This window comes from Balaenoptera physalus (assembly GCF_965194825.1).
Source record: "Balaenoptera physalus genome assembly, chromosome: 13".
NCBI classification, from domain to species: domain Eukaryota; kingdom Metazoa; phylum Chordata; class Mammalia; order Artiodactyla; family Balaenopteridae; genus Balaenoptera; species Balaenoptera physalus.
Window position 1 is genome coordinate 81,918,883 of NC_138892.1, and position 22,114 is coordinate 81,940,996.

Here is a 22,114-nt window from a genome sequence, read left to right on the forward strand (position 1 = left end):
ACTTCCAGCAACCAGAACTGTAAAAATTAAAGTTCTTTTGTTTTTAAGCTACCCAGTCTATGGTATTTTGTTATTGCAGTTCAACAAGATAAAGACAGGGTCCTTAAGCAGAGGAAAACTGAAACCTTCGCTATGAGGTTTGCACTCACAACGCAAAGAACACAGGACTCTCATGCAAAACTACTTGTGCAAAGAAGCGTTAACAGTCAAAATTTACAAAGTATCTAAAGAAAAAAATAGCATGAAAGAGACTCAACAGAAAATAGGAGAATTGACACTTTAAGAACTAGACAATAGAATTTTGAAAAATATTTTTAAACAAAGATATTGGAAATGTTAAAAAACAAAGGAACAGTTATCCTTAAGGGAAGGAGTTAGATAAAATAATGGACAGATCTTTTAAAACTTAAAAGCCCTAAGAAAGAAAAATGTAGTCATTGAAATAACCACCTAAATTCCTTTGCATGTTTCATAATGGATGATAGACTGGATTTTGACCAAATCCTGTCTTAAAATAAGACCTACTAGTTCCCCCCCTCCATTCCATACTTTTTCACAGTTAGCTGAGTCTGGGACCCTGCAGGCACTTTTTTTTTTTTTTTTAACTTCTTTATTAGAGTATAATTGCTTTACAATGGTGTGTTAGTTTCTGCTTTATAACAAAGTGAATCAGCTATACATATACACATATCCCCATATCCCCTCCCTCTTGCGTCTCCCTCCCAACCTCCCTATCCCACCCCTCTAGGTGGTCAAAAGCACCAAACTGATCTCCCTGTGCTATGTGGCTGCTTCCCACTAGCTGTTTTACATTTGGTAGTGTATATATGTCCATGCCACTCTCTCACTTCGTCGCAGCTTACCCTTTCCCCTCCCTGTGTCCTCAAGTCCATTCTCTACATCTGCGTCTTTATTCCTGTCTTGCCCCTAGGTTCTTCAGAACCTTTTTTTTTTTAATTCCATACATCTGTGTTAGCATACGACATTTGTTTTTCTCTTTCTGACTTACTTCACTCTGTATGGCAGACAGAGTCCGTCCACCTCACTACAAATAACTCAATTTCGTTTCTTTTTATGGCTGCCTGCAGGCACTTTTGAGGTCATCATTACTGCAGGTTGGCCTTATCCTGCTACTTGGAGTACTATTGATAGTAGTCTTTAATTAAATGCTTTAAGTGACAAATTGAACAGATTTGGTTTTAGCCTCTGTTGGTCAAATTAATTAAAATGGGGCTTCCCTGGTGGCGCAGTGGTTGAGAATCTGCCTGCCAATGCAGGGTACACGGGTTTGAGCCCTGGTCTGGGAAGATCCCACATGCTGCGGAGCAACTAGGCCCGTGCGCCACAATTACTGAGCCTGCGCGTCTGGAGCTTGTTCTCCGCAAGAAGAGAGGCCACGATAGTGAGAGGCCCGCGCACCGCGATGAAGAGTGGCCCCCGCATGCCGCAACTAGAGAAAGCCCTCGCACAGAAACGAAGACCCAACACAGCCAAAAATAAATAAATAAATAATAAAAATAAAGGAATTCCTTTAAAAAAAAAATTAATTAAAATGACTGACAGAGTGGCATACTTACATGAATATTTGAATTCAGCCAAGAACATGTTGGGGTAGATTGTTGGGAGAGGCAGTGCTGTGGACTTGCACATTCTTGCCGGGTATACCAAGAATGCGGGGCCTTGATTACCTAGGACATTTCTCAAGGTTGTGCTTGTAGCAAACAGACTTGAGGGATGAAGTATTTTCTCCTTCCAAAAAGGGCAGGCTTGCTTCAGTTTGATATAAAAATGGTGAATTCCCCCAAGCTCAGTGTTCCTCTCCTGTAACACAACCCACTGCATGGGCAAACATCTATCTGGACCTACCTACATTATATCTGCAGGACTTGGAGGGCATGGGGAACCAACAGAAACATGAAGCTCTGGCTACTGCTCTTGTCATGAGTAATAAAGTCCTTTTTCTCTGACCCAGGGATCTCATGTCTTCTGCTAGCATTCATGAAATGGTAATAAAGTTAACTCATAAACTAGTAAGTAGGGTAAACTCTCAGACTCTGCACAGTTCTTGACAGTTGCAAAAATAAATTACAAGAGGGTTTTGAAGTCAAAAAGTGAAAGGCAAAACAATGAATGAATTTTTTCTAGAAGAAAGCATAGGAGACTATTTTCATGAATGTAGAACAGTGAAAGAGTTCATAAACAGAACACAAAAAGTACTTGCTATAAAGAAAACACATAGTGGACCTCATTAAATGTACTTCTGTACAACATAAAACATGATTAAGAGAATGAAAAGGCAAACCACAGAATGGGAGTCTATAATTGCAACATATATAATCAACAGAAGGCTCATGTCTGTAATATAAGAGGAACTCCTACATACCACTAAGTAAAACAGTCAACCCAAAAGAAAACTGGACATGATACTTGAACAGAAACCCCAAGAGACTATCCAAATGTATCAGTACAATAAAGGAATGAAAATGTGCTCAAATTAAAAATCTGGGATTGCAATTTAAAGCCACAATGCATTGTTACTATACCCTCACTATACTGGCAAAAATTAAAGAGACTGACAATGCCAAATGTTGACAAGGATATGGATTCCAGGAACTTTCATTGACTGATGGTAGGATTTTGAATCAGTACAAACACTTTGGAAAACTGTTGGGCATTAAGCTAAACATATGCATACCATATGAGTCAGCAGTTCCACTCCCAGGTATATACTTGATTGAAACATAGGCACATGTGTACCAAGAGACATGTCCCAAAATATTCATATTAATATTCCTAATAGTAAAAACTTATAAACCACCACACTGTACATCAACAGTCGAATAGATAAATAAATTGTTTGTACAGTGGAATATTATGCAGCAGTGAAAATGGTCATGAACAAACTATAGCTATCTACAACAATGCAGATGAATCTTGCAAAGATGTTAGCAAAAGAAGCCAAAGAAAGATGGTGGAGCAATAGTAAAACCAGACTGAATGGTTTTACTGAAGTGAAAAACATCAATATAGATAGAGACATTACTTAAGGGTAAAAGGAATGTTCCACGAGAAGATAAAATGATCATGAATTTGCAACCAACACCATAGTCTTATAAAAAGGAAAACTGTCACAATTACAAGGACAATTGTCAAATTTAGTCATGGTAGGAAACTTAATACACAATATTTTATAAGTACAGAAAGAATACTATATGCTCTTTATGCATATATACTTTAGTATTAAAAGTATAATAAAATCATGGACAGAAACTATTTTTAAAACTTCATGGTAGTAGTTGTTTCTGCAAAGGGAGATAAAAAGAGTCAACCTGAATAGGTGGACAGAGGCTTTAATTTTGTCTGAAATGTTATATAATGGATTTAATCTTATTAATCTTATTAGTATTAATATAATTATATTATTAATAATTATATTATTAATAATATTATTAATATAATGTTTTGAAATGGATTAAAGACCTAAACATAAGGCTGGATACTATAAAACTCTTAGAGGAAAACATAGGCAGAACACTCATTGACATAAATCACAACAAGATCTTTTTCGATCCACCTCCTAGATTAATGAAAATAAAAACAAAAATAAATGATTGGGACCTAATTAAACTTAGAAGCTTTTTCACAGCAAAGGAAACCATCAACAAAATGAAAAGACAACCCTCAGAATGGGAGAAAATATTTGCAAACAAAGCAACCAACAAGGGATTAATCTCCAAAATATACAAACAGCTCATGCAGCTCAATATCAAAAAACCAACCCAATCAAAAAATTGGCAGAAGATCTACATAGACATTTCTCCAAAGAAGACAAACAGGTGGCCAAAAAGCACATGAAATAATGCTCAGCATCACTAATTTTTAGAGAAATGCAAATCAAAACTACAATGAGGTATCACCTCATACCAGTCAGAATGGCCATCATCAAACAAAATCTACAAACAGGGACTTCCCTGGTGGTCCAGTGGTAAAGAATCTGCCTTACAATGCAGGGGACATGGGTTCGATCACTGGTCAGGGAACTAAGATCCCACATGCCACGGGGCAACTAAGCCCACATGCCACAACTACTGAGCTTGCGCGCCTCAACTAGAGAGCCCGCGTGCCGCAAACTACAGAGCCCATGTGCTCTGGAACCCGTGCACCACAGCTACAGAGCCCACATGCCGTGGAGCCAGTGCTCCACAACTAGAGAAGAGAAAACGCACATGCCACAACTAGAGAGAAGCCTGGGCGCTGCAATGAAAGATCCTGCATGCCTCAATGAAGATCTTGCGCGCTGCAACTAAGACCTGATGCAGCCAAAAATAAATTAAAAAAAAAAATCTACAAAGAGTAAATGCTGGAGGTGGTGTGGAGAAAAGGGAACCCTCTTACAATGTTGGTGGCAATGTAAATTGGTACAACCTCTATGGAGAACATTATGGAGGTTCCTTATAAAACTAAAAATAGAACTACCATACGAGCCAGCAATCCCACGCCTGGGCATATATCCAGAGAAAACCATAATTCAAAAAGATACATACACCCCAATGTTCATTGCAGCACTATTTACAATAGCCAGGACATGGCAACAACCTGAATGTCCATCGACAGAGGAATGGATAAAGAAGATGTGGTACATATATACAATGGAATATTACTCAGCCATAAAAAAGAACGAAATAATGCCATTTGCAGCAACATGGATGAACCTAGAGATTGTCATACTAAATGAAGTAAGTCAGACAGAGAAAGACAAATATATCACTTATATGTGGAATCTAAAAATAGGGTACAAATGAACTTATCTACAAGACAAAAATAGAGTTACAGTCATAGAAAACAAACTTATGGTTACCAGGGGGAAGGGAGAGAGGGAGAGATAAATTGGGAGGTTTGGATTGACATATACACATGACTGTATATAAAACAGATAACTAATAAGGACCTACTGTATAGCACAGGGAACTCTACTCAATACTCTGTAATGGCCTATGTGGGAAAAGAATCTAAAAAAGAGTGGATATATGTATATGTATAACTGATACACTTTGCTGTACACCTGAAACTAACACAACATTCTAAATCAGTTATACTCCAATAAAAATTTTTTAAAAAAAGAACAACAACTTCATGGTAGTAGTTGTTTCTGCAAAGGGAGATAAAGTAAACCTGAATAGGCAGAAAAAGGAGGCTTTAATTTTATCTGAAGTGTTTTATATCTTATGAAAGATATCTGACACAAAATGATAACATAAATTTTAAAATTCTTGGTTTTGGGTACATGATTTATATCATTCTATTTTATTTTTCTGTATTTTTGAAAATTTTCATTATAAAACGGTAATGTACATAAACTAGCAAAAACTTGTAGAAATAAAAAGAAAAGTTGATTTCAAAATACAAGTATTGCACACTAAGAATTCTACGGATTTAGTAGAAAAAATAAGAACATAGAAGAATTAAATGATACTCATCAATAAATAATCATATACACATAATATATTTGTGTATACATACGCGGAGAGAGATATTTAGACACACATATATAATACACAGAAAGAGAACATTACATCTCTCAGATAGAGAATATACATTCTCTGAATATTTATAGAGCATATACAAAATCAGTCATGTATTTGGCCACAAAAATACCTCTTACAAATTTAAGTAAAAAACAGCAAAATAGACAAAGGATATGAATAGACAATCCTGAGAAAAGAATATCTAGATAGCCAGCATGTTTATGAAAAGATATTAAATTTACTAGTAATTAAAGAAATACGAATTAAAGTAATGAGATACCACTTTTCACCCATGAGATCTTCCAACATTTAAGAGTAAGTCGATCTTAAAAACAGTGCTAAGGGATTTCCCTGGTGGGGCAGTGGTTAAGAATCCACCTGCCAATGCAGGGGACATGGGTTCGAGCCCTGGTCCGGGAAGATCCCACATGCCACGGAGCAGCTAAGCCTGTGAGTCACAACTACTGAAGCCCATGCACCTAGAGCCTGTGCTTTGCAACAAGAGAAGCCACCACAATAAGAAGCCCTCGCACCGCAACGAAGAGTAGTCCCCACTCGCCGCAGCTAGAGAAAGCCCATGCATAGCAACGAAGACACAATGCAGCCAAAAATAAATAAATAAATAAATAACAAAAAACCAAACCAAAACAAAAAAAACAGTGCTGAGTGAAAGACTAAGCAAATCTATGACAAATACCACATACATAAATTAGAAATACATCCATATAACAATCATGTTAAGAGGGCACATACAACAAAAGATTACATATTAGACATTAGAATGGTTTCCTGGAGTGGTGGGGGATGAGATTGGGAAATGGACATAATGGAAAAATAAATAAAACGAACAATAATACCTACTGCTTAAGTATGTAGAGGAAAGGGAACCCTCCAACACTGCTGATGGAAATATGAAGAAAACAATCTGACACCATATGTTAACATATCCTAGAAACAGTGGAATTCTCATCAATAGGGGATGACTAAAGTCATCCACACTGTGAAATATTATATCGGCATTAAAGGACAGTTAAAACCACACTTGATGCTTTAAAGAATTTCCTAAGGTATTATTGAATGAAAGAGGGTGTAGAAAAGTGAGTATACAGTGATGCCATTCTAGGAAACAGTGATCTCTCCCCACCCCCAATCTAACCCTTTCGATGTATGTTTGAGTACATACATACATGTGTGAGTAAACGTGTGTGTGTACAAGCACAGAGAAAAAATAAGAGGGAACATACATGGAATAGGGTGAGGAACTAAATAGTGGAAGGGGGAAGGAAAGGAGAGGGAAAGGCAGAGGCAACCAAAAGAAGAAAAAATAAAGATTGCACTAAAAAATTCAAGTGTATGATCATATTTATTCATGAATGTAAAAGTGTATATATGAGGGAGTATTTGTAGGCAGAAATTAAATAAGGTTTGTATTTATTTGTTTAACATATGAATGTCTCAGATAGTTGGAATCTCAGGCCACATATGAGGTATGTTGGTCATGTAGGTCTCGGTTCTTGCCTGCTTTGATAACTCTGTGCATATGCAATACTGGCACTAAGTTTATTATCTCTGTGATTTGTACTATTTGTGGAATCTTTGTGGTTACAGTTCTTTCTTGAGTGATCCTAATACCTGAATAATTTTTAAGAAAAATAGTGAAAGCAAGATTGTTGGATTAACAAATAAAATTTGTCAATTCATAGGCGCTAGTTTAATGTTTACTTAGAAATATGTGACTAAAAACTTGGTGGAAACTGTGTCTTAGGAATTGGAGAGACTGACTTAAGAAAAATATCTTGTCATCAGAATGCATTTTAGTAAATGAGGTATGCTGAGAAAAAGTCATAGAGGAAAAGAAACTTGCCCATAACTGAGGACAGACTAGGCTTTTGCATCTTACCAAGCTTAAGTTGTAAATATTCATATAAAATGTACACCCTGTTTATGAAAGGACTAAGTACTAACAAATAACATTTGGAGGTTCCTTAAAAAACTAAAAATAGAACTACCATATGACCCAGCAATCCTACTACTGGGCATATACCCTGAGAAAATTATAATTCAAAAAGAGACATGTACCACAATGTTCATTGCAGCACTATTTACAATAGCCAGGACATGGAACCAACCTAAATGTCCATTGACAGATGAATGGATAAAGAAGATGTGGCACATATACACAATGGAATATTACTCAGCCATGAAAAGAAACGAAATTGAGTTATTTGTAGTGAGGTGGATGGACCTAGAGTCTGTCATACAGAGTGAAGTCAGCCAGAAAGAGAAAAACAGATAACATGCTAACGCATATATATGGAATCTAAAAAAAAAAAAAATGGTACTGATGAACCTAGTTGCAGGGCAGGAATAAAGATGTAGACATAGAGAGTGGACTTGAGGACACAGGATGGGAGGGGGAAGCTGGGATGAAGTGAGAGTAGCATCGACATATATACACTACCAAATGTAAAACAGTTAGCTAGTGGGAAGCAGCAGCATAGCACAGGGCAATCAGCTCCGTGCTTTGAAATGACCTAGAGGGGTGGGATAGGGAGGATGGGAGGGAGGCTCAAGAGGGAGGGGATATGGGGACATATATATGCATGTGGCTGATTCACTTTGGTGTACAACAGAAACTAACACAGTATTGTGAAGCAATTATTCTCTAATAAAGATCTATTTAAAAAAAAAAAAACAAATATTAGGAATCAGTACCTGTACAGTGTAATTTACTATATTGTATTTGTATTTCAGATGCCTTTGGTGCTTCATGAAGAATATTTCTAGATACATCACAGACATCAAGCCTTTGCCACCCAACATAAAAGATAGACTGATCAAAATAATGAGCGTGCAGGGGCAGATAACAGATTCAAATATAAGTGAGGTAAGAGCATATACAAAGAGCATGTATAGCCTGTAAAGCAGGCTATTATATTTTACTGTTTAGCTGTGGTTTCAGATTTTTGGAACAGTGGTTTATAGTAGGATTAGTAATAATTTTAAAATATAATAAAGTGTTGGGGTTCTTTTTTTCTCCAGATAACCAGAATGTCCATGTGTAATAGTTTCTAAAAAATCTTCTCCCACTATTCTTTCAGGTGTTTCTCTTGTCTTCATGGTACCAGCATCCATGAACTCCATATTTTCAAGAAGTTTAAACTTTTTGATTGAGTACACCTTAATAAAGCTGGAAAAAAATTAAAATTCAGGGTGAATAAACAAACGACAAAAAAAAAGACCCACAGTAAGAAATATATATGTTACATTGTGATGCTAGCACACAAGCCACACCTATGTGTAACAGTACTCTGTACAGTACACTTGGATATTTTCTGTTTTATTCTAGTACGTCTTATTCCATTTAAAAAATGATCGTAGGGACTTCCCTGGTGGCGCAGTGGTTAAGAATCTGCCTGCCAATGCGGGGGACATGGATTCGAGCCCTGGCCCGGGAAGATCCCACATGCTGCGGAGCAGCTAAGCCTCTGCTCCACAACTGCTGAGCAACCCCCGCTCTCTACAACTAGAGAAAGCCCGCACACAGCAACGAAGACCCAGTGCAGCCAAAAATAAATAAATAAAAATAAATTTATTAAAAAAAAAAAAAAAAAGATCGTAGCCTATTGATTTTGTCCATTCATGGTTAGCAGTCAGTTAAAAATCAACTCTTCTAAATTCTTCTCATTCTTCTGGGTACCTTACTCCAGCTAATTTATACTTATTCCCCTTCGCTAACTAAGCTAAAATTAACTATTCTGTAAGGGAATAAGTATAGTAAAGGCCTCCAACCTGAATTAAAATTCCAGCCGTGCTACTCCTTCTGACATTGAACCACAGTTGTCTTAACTATGAAATGGGTTTGCAGCTATCATCACTCACTGCCTATAGAGACTGGAACTACTTATTGCTGACTTTACTACATATTCTGCCCAAAGCCTGGGATCAAAAGGAAGCAAGCTCTGATGGTAGCACTCCCCATATGTCTACAGTGGTGACTTCACATTGGAATTATGCTTCAGTGTGCCATAGTGTTTCCTCTACATTAACCTGATGTGCCTTTAATGCTTTATTTTCTTCCTGATAGCTTGCATTTGAGCACAGACATTTTAGTGTTGTAGTCTGCTTTGCTCTTTGGAGGTAGAATCCAGTTCTTGTTGTTGATGGTTCTGTGGATGTATATAATGTATGTGTGGCTCACAGATGAAACATTATGACGCTACAGAAAACGTGGTTTTCTTCACTTCCCCACATCCCTTTAACCTGTATTTCAGTGACTTAAATTTTTGTTTTATGACAATCCTGAACATTCATTTAAACCTAATTTTACCTGAATAAAAAAGGGCTAAGGGGGTAAATGAGATAGAAAAATCAAAAGCATTATTTCCCTTGGTGTTTCCATCTAATCCCCATCCTTATGAAAGTCCTGCTTATGAAATTATTTAAAAGACCAGATCTAACATTTTTTTTAAAGTTGCACACATCTGGTGATGGCTTTTTTTGAAAAATTTACTAAATCTTTTTATAGTCTCTGGGTGGAGAAGGCCTTTTTAAACATGACACCAAGTTAGAAAACAAGAAGAAAAAGATTGATAGATTTAAATATATAAAAATATAAACTTCTTTATGGCAAGAAGAAAAAAATAAAGTAACAAACTAGGAAAAATATTTGCAATATGTATGAAATTCTATTTTTTTTTTATCTTGCCAATGTAAAGCATGCCTGCAAACCACTAAGAAAAATCAAAACAAACAAATAATAAAACAGAAGAATCAGGAAATACCCCAAGGAAAAAATATAAATCACCAATAATACGTAAAAGGATATTTAACCTTGTTAGTAATCAAAGTCACAGTTTGTCTTTCAGTTTAGCAGAGACTTAAAAAATAGTAATACCTGTTGCTGGCAATAGTGTGGGGAGCAATCACTTTTATCCCCTGCTGTGAGAGTGTAAATTCATTTAAAAAAACCTTTTAGGAGGACAGTTTGGCATTCTATCAAAAGTCCTAAAAATTTGCTTACCATTGACTCAAAAATTTCACTTCTGTTATTTTTTTCCAGCTTTATTGAGATATAAGTGACATATAACCTGGTGTAAGTTTAAGGTGTACAACACACGTGATGACTTGATACACTTAGATATTGTGAAATGGTTACCACGGTAGGTTAGTTAACATCTCCATCACCTCACATAATTACCATTTACTGGTGTTAATCTCAAGAAAATAATAATTTAAAAAGCACGCAAGAATGCTCACCGTAACATTTTCGTAATAATAAAATAGCTAACAGTTATATATAGCATATATTGTAAGCAAGGCACCTTTATTTCTCACAAATATTATCCTCATCTTAATGAGGATGGTGAGGCACAAAAAGAAAGCAGAGCTTGACCACAATCACAGGGCTGGAACTCAGGCAGCCTGCCTCCAGAGTGCATGCTCTTATACACTGTACTATATTGCCTCTTAAAATCAGTCTGAATGTTCAACTTAAGTGTTTGCCAGTGTAGGATGCATTTAATAAGTTAGGTGCATGCATAAAATAAAATAGTATGCAACCACAATTAATTATTTTTATAAAAAGTGCCCATTTATAAATATATGTGATCTGATCCCATTTTTCTTCAAATGTTTTTTTAAAAACTCAAAAAACATCAAAACTAATATTATGTTTGTCACTGGGTGTTGATATTATGGGTAATTTTAGCTGTAACTAGTTAAACGCATGGCCTTCGGAATTAGGAAGACCTGGCTTCCAGTCCTAGCTCTGCTCCTTTTTTAGCTGTGTACTTTGTGTTGCTACTTAAGCTCTGGGTGCCTCAATTTCCTCTTTTATAAAATAGCAATGACCAGTCTCTTAGGGTAGTGTGTGTGTGTATGTGTGTGTGTATGTATATGTGTATGTAAGAGAGAGAGAGAGAGAGAGAATATTAAATGACATATTTTATATAACACACTTAGTACCCTTCCTGGTAAGTGCTCAATAAATAGAAATAGTTATTTGTATCATTTCTATAATTTTGCTGTGCTGTCTGAATGTTTTACAATAACAGTACATTACTTTCATGTTCAGAAAAGTATAAGCCATTTCTATTTTCATAAAAATAAAGCAAAAGAGAAGGAAAATACCCCCAGAGAAAGAGCTCAGAATGCTTTGAAATTGATCTGCTATTTGTTGCCCTCAAGTAAACATTCAGTAATACTGGGTTTGTTTGTACAAGCTCCCAAAAATAAAATGAAGGAGGTAAATATTCTAGATAAGCATTTGGTATATAAGTGCTTAAAGACTCATACTTGCTGAGCAAAGAGACACATAGCTAGAATCTCTAATAATAGGAACCACTGGAAGAGGATAAGCTCCCCCTACCACCTTGGTTCTGCTTGCAGCTCTAGTGGGTCCTTACTCTGTACCAGCTGTCTCAACAGTGCTCTGTGTCCCAGTAAGACTTTGGGGACACTAGAAGCTGCACCTCCAGTTGGAAGTAGGTTGGTTTTTTCCTGCTTTATGTATCTGTCTTCACACAGATATGTTTCTGTATTCTTTACTGTATTTTCCACCTGCTGTTTGTCTGTTATGACCATCAAAACACTGAATATGGAATAAACATTTATATTTATAGGAAATATTAATTTCTCAAAATCATGTATTTATTATAGATTTTACATCCTGAAGTCCAAACTCTAGATCTACGAAGCTGTGATATTTCAGATACTGCTCTCCTGCACCTATGTAACTGCAGAAAATTGAAGAAATTAATTTTAAATTCCTCAAAAGAAAACAGAATTTCCATAACTTCAAAAGGTATGTTTATTGGTTGAGTACTGTTCACCATCTGGCATAATTTTGGAGCAGAGAAGGGGGAAATATGTTAAAAGAGAGTATAAAGATGTCAAAGAAATAGGAACTATATTTATCAATAAAATATTCAAGCTAAGCTAAAGAATCCGAATTAGAATTCTTGCTTATAATCAGTGCTGAAAGTTGGGAAATACACTAAGTCACTACCTTGAAGTTTAAACATATTTAAAATAAACATGGATAGATACCTCTATATTTTAAATATTTTGCCTAGTATAGTGAAACAAGAAATGACCAGTTCATACTTTGTTAAGGCTTTCTTGTAATATTACAACAGAAAGTTAAATCATCATCAGATTAAATTTACTAGGCACTCTCCTATCAGCCTGTTCAATGCATAGTTTTGTAGCCAGAGCATAAGCTGCCCCATTTTGAACAGCACAAAACTAATCATATATTTTCCACTTCTGCTGCCATAAAACTATTTTAGACAATGACTGATTGACTAGGAAAGAACTAATCCTGCTTGCTTAATTCCAGATACGAACTTCAAGGACATGGGCCCGGAAGATGGCGACAGTTTACAGTATAAGCCAGTCACATAGCAAAACCACAAAGCTCCCAGTTCCCTGAAAGATATAAAGGTCTAACACACACTCCTAAGTTGTTTTTACAGGAAGCATACCCCCACGAGATGAAAACTGCTGACCATCAGCACGTAGACCCCAGACTGGTTGAAACCAGAAGATTGGTGTTGCTTGAAACTTCACCTTGATGCCAACCAATCTGAAAATTGTGTACAAACTGCTCATGTACCCTGCAGCTCCCTCCCTCACACTGCCTATAAAACCTTTGTCTCTAAACCGCCAACTTGGAGATGGTCTTAGGACAGTAGTCCACCAGCTTCCCAGATTGCTGGCCTCCTGAATAAAGCAAACTTTTCCTTTTCCACCAACACTTGTCTCTGGAGTATTGGCCTTTTGAGCAGCAAGCAGCAGAACTTGGTACCGGCCTTGTCCAGTTACATTTTTTTATAGCCAGACAAACTGCGTTTTTCAGTGTGACTGTTACATAAATTAATGGATTTTTTTTCAATACAGGATTTTTATCTTTTTCTTCAGTATAAGAAAGAAGGAGTTATTTGGCTACATAGGTTTCTGAAAAATCTTGTGGGTAGTTAGCTCTATTTTACAATCAGCTTGGTTAGAAAGTTAGGATATTCATAATACTGCAAAGAAGCATAAGTTTTAAAATGTTCACACAGATATTGATTCACTAAAAAGAACTTTCATGCTGGACACTAATGAATAAAATAAGAGTTCTTTCTTAAGATATGGAAAACAATAAAAATGACCTACACACGAATTTACCATCTTCCCTTTTGTGTATTTTGCCCATGAAAGTGTCTTTTAACAGTGCTATAATGTTTGTTCATGACTGAAGGGCCCAGGATTCCTGAAGTACGTTTCTATTTATGTGGCACATTATCACGTACCTGTCACCAAAGTGCTTTTATATCAGTTGAATTGGATTTAAGGGCTTCTCTTTTCTTGACCCTTGATAAAATGTAAGATTGGTCCAGGTTAACAAAGAAGGAGCATGGTGGTAGCAAAGGGCAGAATCAGAGGGAAGAGAGAACAAAGAGATACAGGTATGATTCGTAAGGATAAGCATGAAAACTATTACTTAAGACATTTGGGCCATTTAACTTTTGATTTCAGAGTCCATGAGAAAATTAACTTTATTTAAAACTTTTAACAAAAAGGAGAATCATCTACTATTTAATTACCTATTTTGGTTCTGAATGACTTTTGGCTATTTCCTAAAAGCAAGTCTAATCATAAACAAAAAAGTCTTGTCATTAATTGCAGATATTCTGAAGAATATACTACAGATTATGTAGAGAATTCTTGAAACATTACAAAAGAGTTTTAAATAATGACAACATCACTGGAAATAAAGTATATCCCCACATGCACTACTTTGAAAAAGGCTAACATGCACTTGGATGTATCAGTAGTGGTGATTGCTGAAATGAAAATCAGTCACATTTCTCATATATAAACATATATAGCTCATTGATACAGAATTATGTTTTCCCTCAGGAATAAAAGCTGTGGCTTCATCTTGTTCTTACCTGCACGAAGCTTCTTTGAAAAGATGCTGCAATCTCACTGATGAAGGAGTCCTTGCTCTTGCACTCAATTGCCGGCTGCTAAAGATCATTGATTTAGGTGGCTGCTTTGGTATTACTGATGTGTCCTTGCAGGCATTAGGAGAAAACTGCCCATTTTTGCAGTGTGTTGATTTTTCAGCTACTCAGGTAAATGAAATACAGACTTGAAATGTAGAGACTGTATGTATTTGCCCAGAGTATTTCCATAACTCATCAGAACATAGTTCTTTTTGTTGTTGCTAAAATTTTTTTTATTTGTTTATTTATGTATTTATTTATTTATTTTTGGCTGTGTGGAGTCTTCGTTGCTGCACGCGGGCTTTCTCTAGTTGCGGAGAGTGGGGGCTACTCTTCATTGCGGTGCGCGGGCTTCTCATTGCGGTGGCTTCTCTTGTTGTGGAGCACGGGCTCTAAGGTGCGCGGGCTTCACTAGTTGTGGTGTGTGGGCTTCAGTAGTTGTGGCTCGCGGCCTCTAGAACGCAGGCTCAGTAGTTGTGGCGTACGGGCTCAGTTGCTCCACAACGTGTGGGATCTTCCTGGACCAGGGCTCGAACCCATGTCCCCTGCATTGGCAGGTGGATTCTTAACCACCGCGCCACCAGGGAAGTCCACTAAAATTGTTGGCTTCATGCTTTGGTAGTTAAATAATTGCAGTATAATTTGGCACAACCCCCCTCAATTATTTTCAGTAAGGGTGGAAGTTATGTGTGGCTAAGACACGTTTGCCAAACGGGAGGAAATAAAACTATATCTAAATAATTAATAATTTTTATAAAAGTTTGCTTCCATCATCTCCATTTACGTGCTATGTTCCTTTTTTCCTTTGCTCAGGTATCTGACAGCGGTGTGGTTGCACTTGTTAGTGGACCTTGTGCCAAGAAATTAGAGGTAATTTTAAAATATCTGTAAAGATGATGATTACCTGAATTCATATTATCCTCAGAAATTCTTTTTTAAACCTAGAAGACAACCAGTGCCTTATTCTCAATTAGGTATTTCCATGGACTTTTTTTTTTTTTTTGCCTCCACCTCTTTATTCCCAGAGTGAAGAAAAACTGCTTAAAGTTAGGAGATAAAGTTTGCTTTATAATAAAACCCATTTTACTTCCAATAAAAGTTCTTATTCTCCAGAAATTTTAGCTTCTAATACATTTAAAGATAGTCTTATTATGGATGAAAATACTGAAAATTTATCAATGTAAAATGACATTCTTTAGAATTTTCATGTCTGACTGATATTTTTACCAGGACTACTTGCCATCATCTTTTTCTCAATCCATGAAGGGATCCAGAATATACCACTGTGGCGTAAAAATTATTTTGATCTGAAGATGTCTGAGAAACAAGGGTTAAAAAAAAAAAAAAGACTTTGTCTTAAACCCCACCTTCCCCCATCTGCCTAAAAGCAGACCCTTCCAAAACAATTCAACTGCCTCAAACCCCCTTTAAGGTAGACTTCCCATACATGGGGAAGTCAGATGAGAAATTGCATTAAATAAACATTGTCACAAGATTATCATTAAGTCCCATCTAGTCTCCTAAAGGTCATTGTGTCTTCCCTAAAAAGTCACCTGTTCTTCTATGAGTATCCTTTCTCCCCCTCCCCTTCCCCTATTAAGATGGTATATAAACTCTAAATTCTAGCCATTTCTTTGAGCCACTTTCTTTGTGAACTTGTGAATAAACTTCGTCTTTTCTCTTGCTAATCTTATTGTCAGTTTAATTTGAAGGCTTCCAAAGACAAACATAAGAGGATAGAGAAAAGGTTTTTCCTCTCCAGAAGCCACATTGTGCAGCTGTTTAAAAAGATCTTAAATTAGTGTTCGGCCTTTGTATTCAATGACTGATGTGACACCTGTAACCTATTTCTAAATATTAAGAAGCCTTTTGTCCCAAGATTTTGTTTTTTTCCTTTTTCAGTTTACAGTGTTTTATTTTGTTTTTACTCATAATTAATATAGCTGTGCTTTTCAACAATAAGTCACATCAACTCCTTTTTGGAAGTAAGCTGGCTATAAATGAATTATAAAAGTTAGTAATCACTATTATAATAGAATGGTGGTGCCATGTTTTTGCCAAAATATTTCTGCTTGATTTAATGCTCAAAGAGTTTTTTTGGTGATATTTATATATTTGCATCCTGCTTGTATGTATGTATGTATGTGTACGTGTGTATATAAAATAGCATATATATTTTTACAAGTCTTTTAATTAAGAAATTCCTTTCTTTAAAATATGAAGTTCCAAATTCCAAATTGCATTCTAACTGTAGGGACAACAACTGCCCTAATTTTTACTGTTTTAAATACTAGCATTTGTTGAGCACTTACTACATTCTAGCCTCTATGCTACTGCCTTATATTCATTAGGTTATTCAATTTTTACATTATCCTATAATCACCATCATTTTTTTTTTAACACCTTTATTGGAGTATAGTTGCTTTACAATGGTGTGTTAGTCACCATCATTTTTAACAAAGTTAACCTAGTTTATCACTTCCTAATAAAACCACCAGGAAATTAGTTGTTATGCAGTGGTAGGAAATATACCTACATATTTACTTCAGCTTTATAAGATTAGGAGCACCAACCTAAGCAGACTTAGGAAAAAATCCAGTAACCAGTGTGCTGGTCATTGTAGTGTCACTGAATTTTTCACTTTTTCAGTTTTCCAAAGCTTATTTCTGTAAGTGCCAACACATTTTAATGGAAATCTTTCTGAAATTTGTTAGAACTTAATTCCTTCCTTAAAGGAATATATTTTAACCTTTGGCTCATAGCATCTTTCTGACCACAATTTCTGACTGAAACTGAAATACAAAAGTCTTCATCTTTTTAACTGATTCTTCTCTTTTGGGTAACATGTATGCCTGCTATTTATTAGATACCCTGTTTTAATCTGTTGCTTTTAATTTCTTCAATTCTGGAAAATTAAATGACCAATGTTGCTAAATAGTTTATAATTTGAAAATAAATTTGATTAAAAGTCTAAGGACCTCTCCTAAAGACTGACATTTAGTACAAACGTATGCTACAGCATTTGTTCAATGTCAGGATTGCCTCTGAAATCTCTGTTGATCTGAGTTCTCAGTGAGCATGGACCATTTTGTTCATAACTTTGTCATCATTTTATCCCCAGGTTTGACTGCAGTTCCAGACATATGGTAGCAGCTAATAAATGTTATCATATTCTTAACTTCATATTACAGTCATTTTATAGTTTTCTGTAGTCTTCATGATTAAAAGTTTAATTTGCTGTATAAAATTATTCATTTATTAAACAAATATTTATTGAGTATCTGCTATGTTCTAGGTACTGGCATATCAGAGAACAAAATCTGTCCATGTTATGTATCACTTTCCTTTAATCATTTTTCTAATGTTGGTAATTCAGATTATTTACAGCTTTTAGCTACTGGAAATATTCATATGTTGGGACATATCACTTTTTTCTTCCATTGCTATAATGAACTCTCCAAAATGAAACAAGTGGATCAATAGGTATGAATCCTTTTTTTAATGGTCCCAAATTCATATTGCTAAATTGTTTCCCATAAAGGTTGTGATGTGAATTCACAGTTTTTGCTAGGACCCCAATTTGCCAGAGTTGAATATTTTCTTTTTTTTAATGCCTTAATATATTTTAAATGAAACCTGACTTGAACACTGTTCCTTCCATCTGTTGTTCTCAGTTGTATTTCATTGTCTGTAGCCTTTGCCAATTCATATCACAGGATGCCTTTGCCAATGTATAAGATACAATGCTTTCTGCCTCAATTTTTATGAGTTTTCGATATATTCAAGTTTCCTTTATTTCTAAGATATGATTAATTATAATATGTACACCAACATAGTATTTCTTTTCTCCTGAAAAGTTGATATTACCATAAGTATACATATCAATTACCACATGAATCTTATTTCCAGAATTGTTAAATTTTTTTAATGTGGGCAAATATACATAAAAATTGCTATTTTAACCATTTTTAGTGTACAATTCAGTGGAATTAAGTACATTCACATCATTGTGCAGCCATCACCATTAACTATCTCCAGAACTTTTTCATCATCCCAAATTGAAACTCTTTACCCTTTAAACAATAACTCCCCATTATCTTCTCCCTCAGCCTCTGGCAACCTCTGTTCTATCTTCTGTCTTTATGAATTTGCCCATTATAATCACATTTTTTTTTAACCCATTCATCCATTGATACGTTTCTACCTTTTGGCCATTGTGAATACTGCTGCTATGAACATAGGTGTACAGATATCTGTTTGGGTCCCTGCTTTCAATTCTTTTGGGTATATCCCTAGAAATGAAATAGCTAGATCATATGCTAATTCTATATATAATTGTTTGAGAAACTGCCATACTGTTTCCATAGCAACTGTACCCTTTTACATTCTCACCAGCAATGCAAAAGGGTTCTGAATTAGAACATTAAACAAAAGATAGATGTTTCAAATATATGAAAAAGTATAGAAAGTAATATAACAGAGACCTGTGGACCGACCACTTGAATTTTAACATTTTCTGCATTTGTTCCAGTTCTTTTTTAAAAAATTATTATATGTTATATCTAAAGCTCCCTCCCCTCATTTATTCCCCCTTTCTTCCTTCAGAGGTAACCACTCTTCTGTGTATCTTTCCTTGCATATTTGGATACTTCATCTCTCTCTCTATGCATATGTGTGTGTGTGTGTATATATATCCATAAATAAGATATTGTATTGTTTTATATGTTTTTAAATAGTACATAATAGTTCCATAGTGTGTGTGTTGTTTTACAATTTGCTTTTTTATTCAAAATTATGTTTTAAAATTTTTTCAAGCTTTATTGAGGTTTAATTTACATACAATAAAACTCACCTATTTTAAGTGTACAGTGTGATGAATTTTGGTAATTGTTATACAGCCTTGTAACCACAACCACAGTTAAGTATAGAATATTTCCATCACCCTAGGAGGTTTTCTCCCATCCCTTTGCAGTCAGTGCCCTGCTGTGGCCCTCTCCCAAGCAACCACTGATTTTGTCAGTATAGTTTTGCCTTTTCTATACTTTTATATGAATGGAATCATGCAGTAAATTGTCTTTTGGTTTTTTACTTTTTTCTTTTACTTCTTTCACTTGGCATAATGTTTTTGAGATTCACCCATGTTGTTGCACGTGTTAATATTTCATTCCTTTTTTTTTTGCTGAGTAGTATTCCATAGTCTGGAATATGACACAGTTTGTTCATACATTCACCATTTGATGGACATTCAGGTTGTTCCAATTTTGGACTATTATAAATACTGCTATGTACCTTTGCATACAAGTCTTTGTGTAGACATATAGTTTCATTTTGGGGGGGTAAATACCTAGAATGAAATTGCTGGGTCATATAGTTGAGTACATGTTTAGCTTTATAAGATGCTGCCATACTGTTTTCTAAAGTGTCTGAACTAACATTATGTTTAAGATTTATGTCTATTAATACAAGTAGATATTTTTCATTGTAACTGTTTTATCTTATTATACAATATATTATATAATATATTAATGGGCCACCATTTATTTACCCAGTCTCCACTTCTTTACTATTACAGATAATATTGCAATTGGCATATTTATAAGTTGTTTCCTTACTCACATGTACAAGAGTTTCTCTCTATATAGTGGACATCTGCAGTTGGAATTGCTGGGTTCTGGGGGATACTTATTGTCAGTTTTAATAGATACTGCCAAATTGCCTTATAAAGTGGTTGGGCATTTAATCTTAAAGCTGCTATACCTTCCAAATTACTACAGACTTTCACTGGTCCTTTCTATAGAGTTTTTCTTGCAAGTAGATATTTGGGTTTTTTGTTATCAGAGTACAGTATTTCCCAAGCTTTTTCACACTGTTATTATTGTCCTATTTTTTCTTTTGATTATACTTTCTTTATTTTTAAATAGGAGATTCATATGGGATATTGTGTGAATCTGACTGATGAGGCTGTAGAAGCTGTCCTTACTTGCTGTCCTCAGATATGTATATTACTCTTCCATGGATGCCCCCTGGTAACAGGTTAGTATGAGGCTGCTTGGGTTCAAATCTTGGTTTCACCTTTTAATAACCATGTGACCTTGAGTAAATTACTTAACCCATTCCATTATTCAGTTTCCTCACATTAAGTGCGTATAATGACAGTATCTACCTTATAAACTTGGTCATGATGATTATCTGACAACACTTCATATGGTGCCTAGCACATAGTGAGGGCTCAGTAAATGTTAAGTCATGATGATGATGGTGATGGTGGTGATGGCAAATGCTCACTAAATGTTAACCGCCTTGAGGATGATGATGGTGGCAGTGGTAGTGGTCATGATATTAAACATTATGCTTTATGAAGTCAAGTTTATAATATTACATCTTTCAAATATGCTAAATGACCTGTTAACTGTAATCTCATCAAGCTGTAGCCATTGAGATTCAGAATCATTTGGCTAATGTGGTACTTCACTAAAGTAGTCACAGCCGTTTTGGCTTGTATAAGAGCCATGATACCCCTTTCACATCACCCCTACAGTGGGTCCCATACCACAATATAACCAGGATCTTACGTGTGAGTCAGTACTTATGCCCAGCCCTTCCAGCTCATTTTCCTAATTACAGTCTAATAGTTACTATCCTAGAAGTCCTTTTGACATCTTCTGGTTTTTCTTGTGTTTGGACTGCCAATCTAAACTAAGCCTGTAATGGGTTATATTTGGTTATCAGTGACATCTATAATGAAGACTAAATCTTATTTTAGGCAGACATTTCTCAGAACGCTAAAATCAAAAGTGACGTTAGAAACTGTTACCAGTGGGTACCTCTAGGGAAGGTTGTGGAGGAACAAGACTAGGAAAAAGCTTTCACCATATACCTGTTTGTCCTTTTGAATTTTGTATCATGTGAATGATTTTACCTATTAAAAATTAGTGATCATAATTTTAAGAAAATAACTTAGAACCAGAAAAATTCATGTGACTGAGTACAGGGAATTGGTACATGTGAACACTATTCTGGGGGTTATGAGAAGGCAGGCAGAAGCTCTCTGGCCATCAAACAAGGCAGAAAATTATATTCTAACAAGTAGGCTATTATTGTAAGGTGGAGGAGACCACAATATATGAAGTGTAATAACAGCAATTTTTGATAATTTCAGAATACCAACTAAAAGTATGCAAATCTACTCACTGAGCTATATGTACATTTAATCAATACACTGAACAAGAAAGTGGTACTCATAAAGTGACTCCATTTTCCTCACACTATTTTAATTACAATTTTGCTCTAAAGGGCCTAATTTTTCCCAAAGCCAAATGAAAATCTCCGACATGTGCCACTGACTTTTCTTATCATTCTCAGACAGTTAAAAGTCTGGTCATTTCATATCACTGAAACCCTCTCATTTCAGTAATTAAAACGTCTTAGACCCATGTAATACTCCAAACAAGTTCAAATTAAAGCTTTTTGCTCCTCCAGTCAGCTCAAGTTTGCTGTGGGTGGAAAGGCTGCTGCGGGTTAGGGGACGCTGTTAGTTTCTCTGTTTTACCACCTCGCGCTTCTCTTCCCCCTTTCCCAGCTGGCCCACCATGG

At 35.6% G+C, this 22,114-nt stretch overlaps 1 protein-coding gene across 7 annotated transcripts in view; it reads left to right on the plus strand.

Moving 5' to 3' along the window:
• AMN1 (antagonist of mitotic exit network 1 homolog) overlaps window positions 1–22,114 on the plus strand; it is a 62,273-nt gene that overhangs the window by 28,687 nt on the left and 11,472 nt on the right. For 5 of the 7 annotated variants that reach the window (XM_082419863.1, XM_082419862.1, XM_082419864.1 and 2 more), the window contains 5 exons: window positions 8,280–8,412; window positions 12,186–12,330; window positions 14,433–14,650; window positions 15,335–15,391; window positions 20,443–20,554. In XM_082419863.1, coding sequence (XP_082275989.1) covers window positions 8,280–8,412; window positions 12,186–12,330; window positions 14,433–14,650; window positions 15,335–15,391; window positions 20,443–20,554 — 665 coding nt within the window. The remainder of the gene's footprint in view (window positions 1–8,279; window positions 8,413–12,185; window positions 12,331–14,432; window positions 14,651–15,334; window positions 15,392–20,442; window positions 20,555–22,114) is intronic. The other 2 variants (XM_082419868.1, XM_082419867.1) reach the window with 1 other exon arrangement.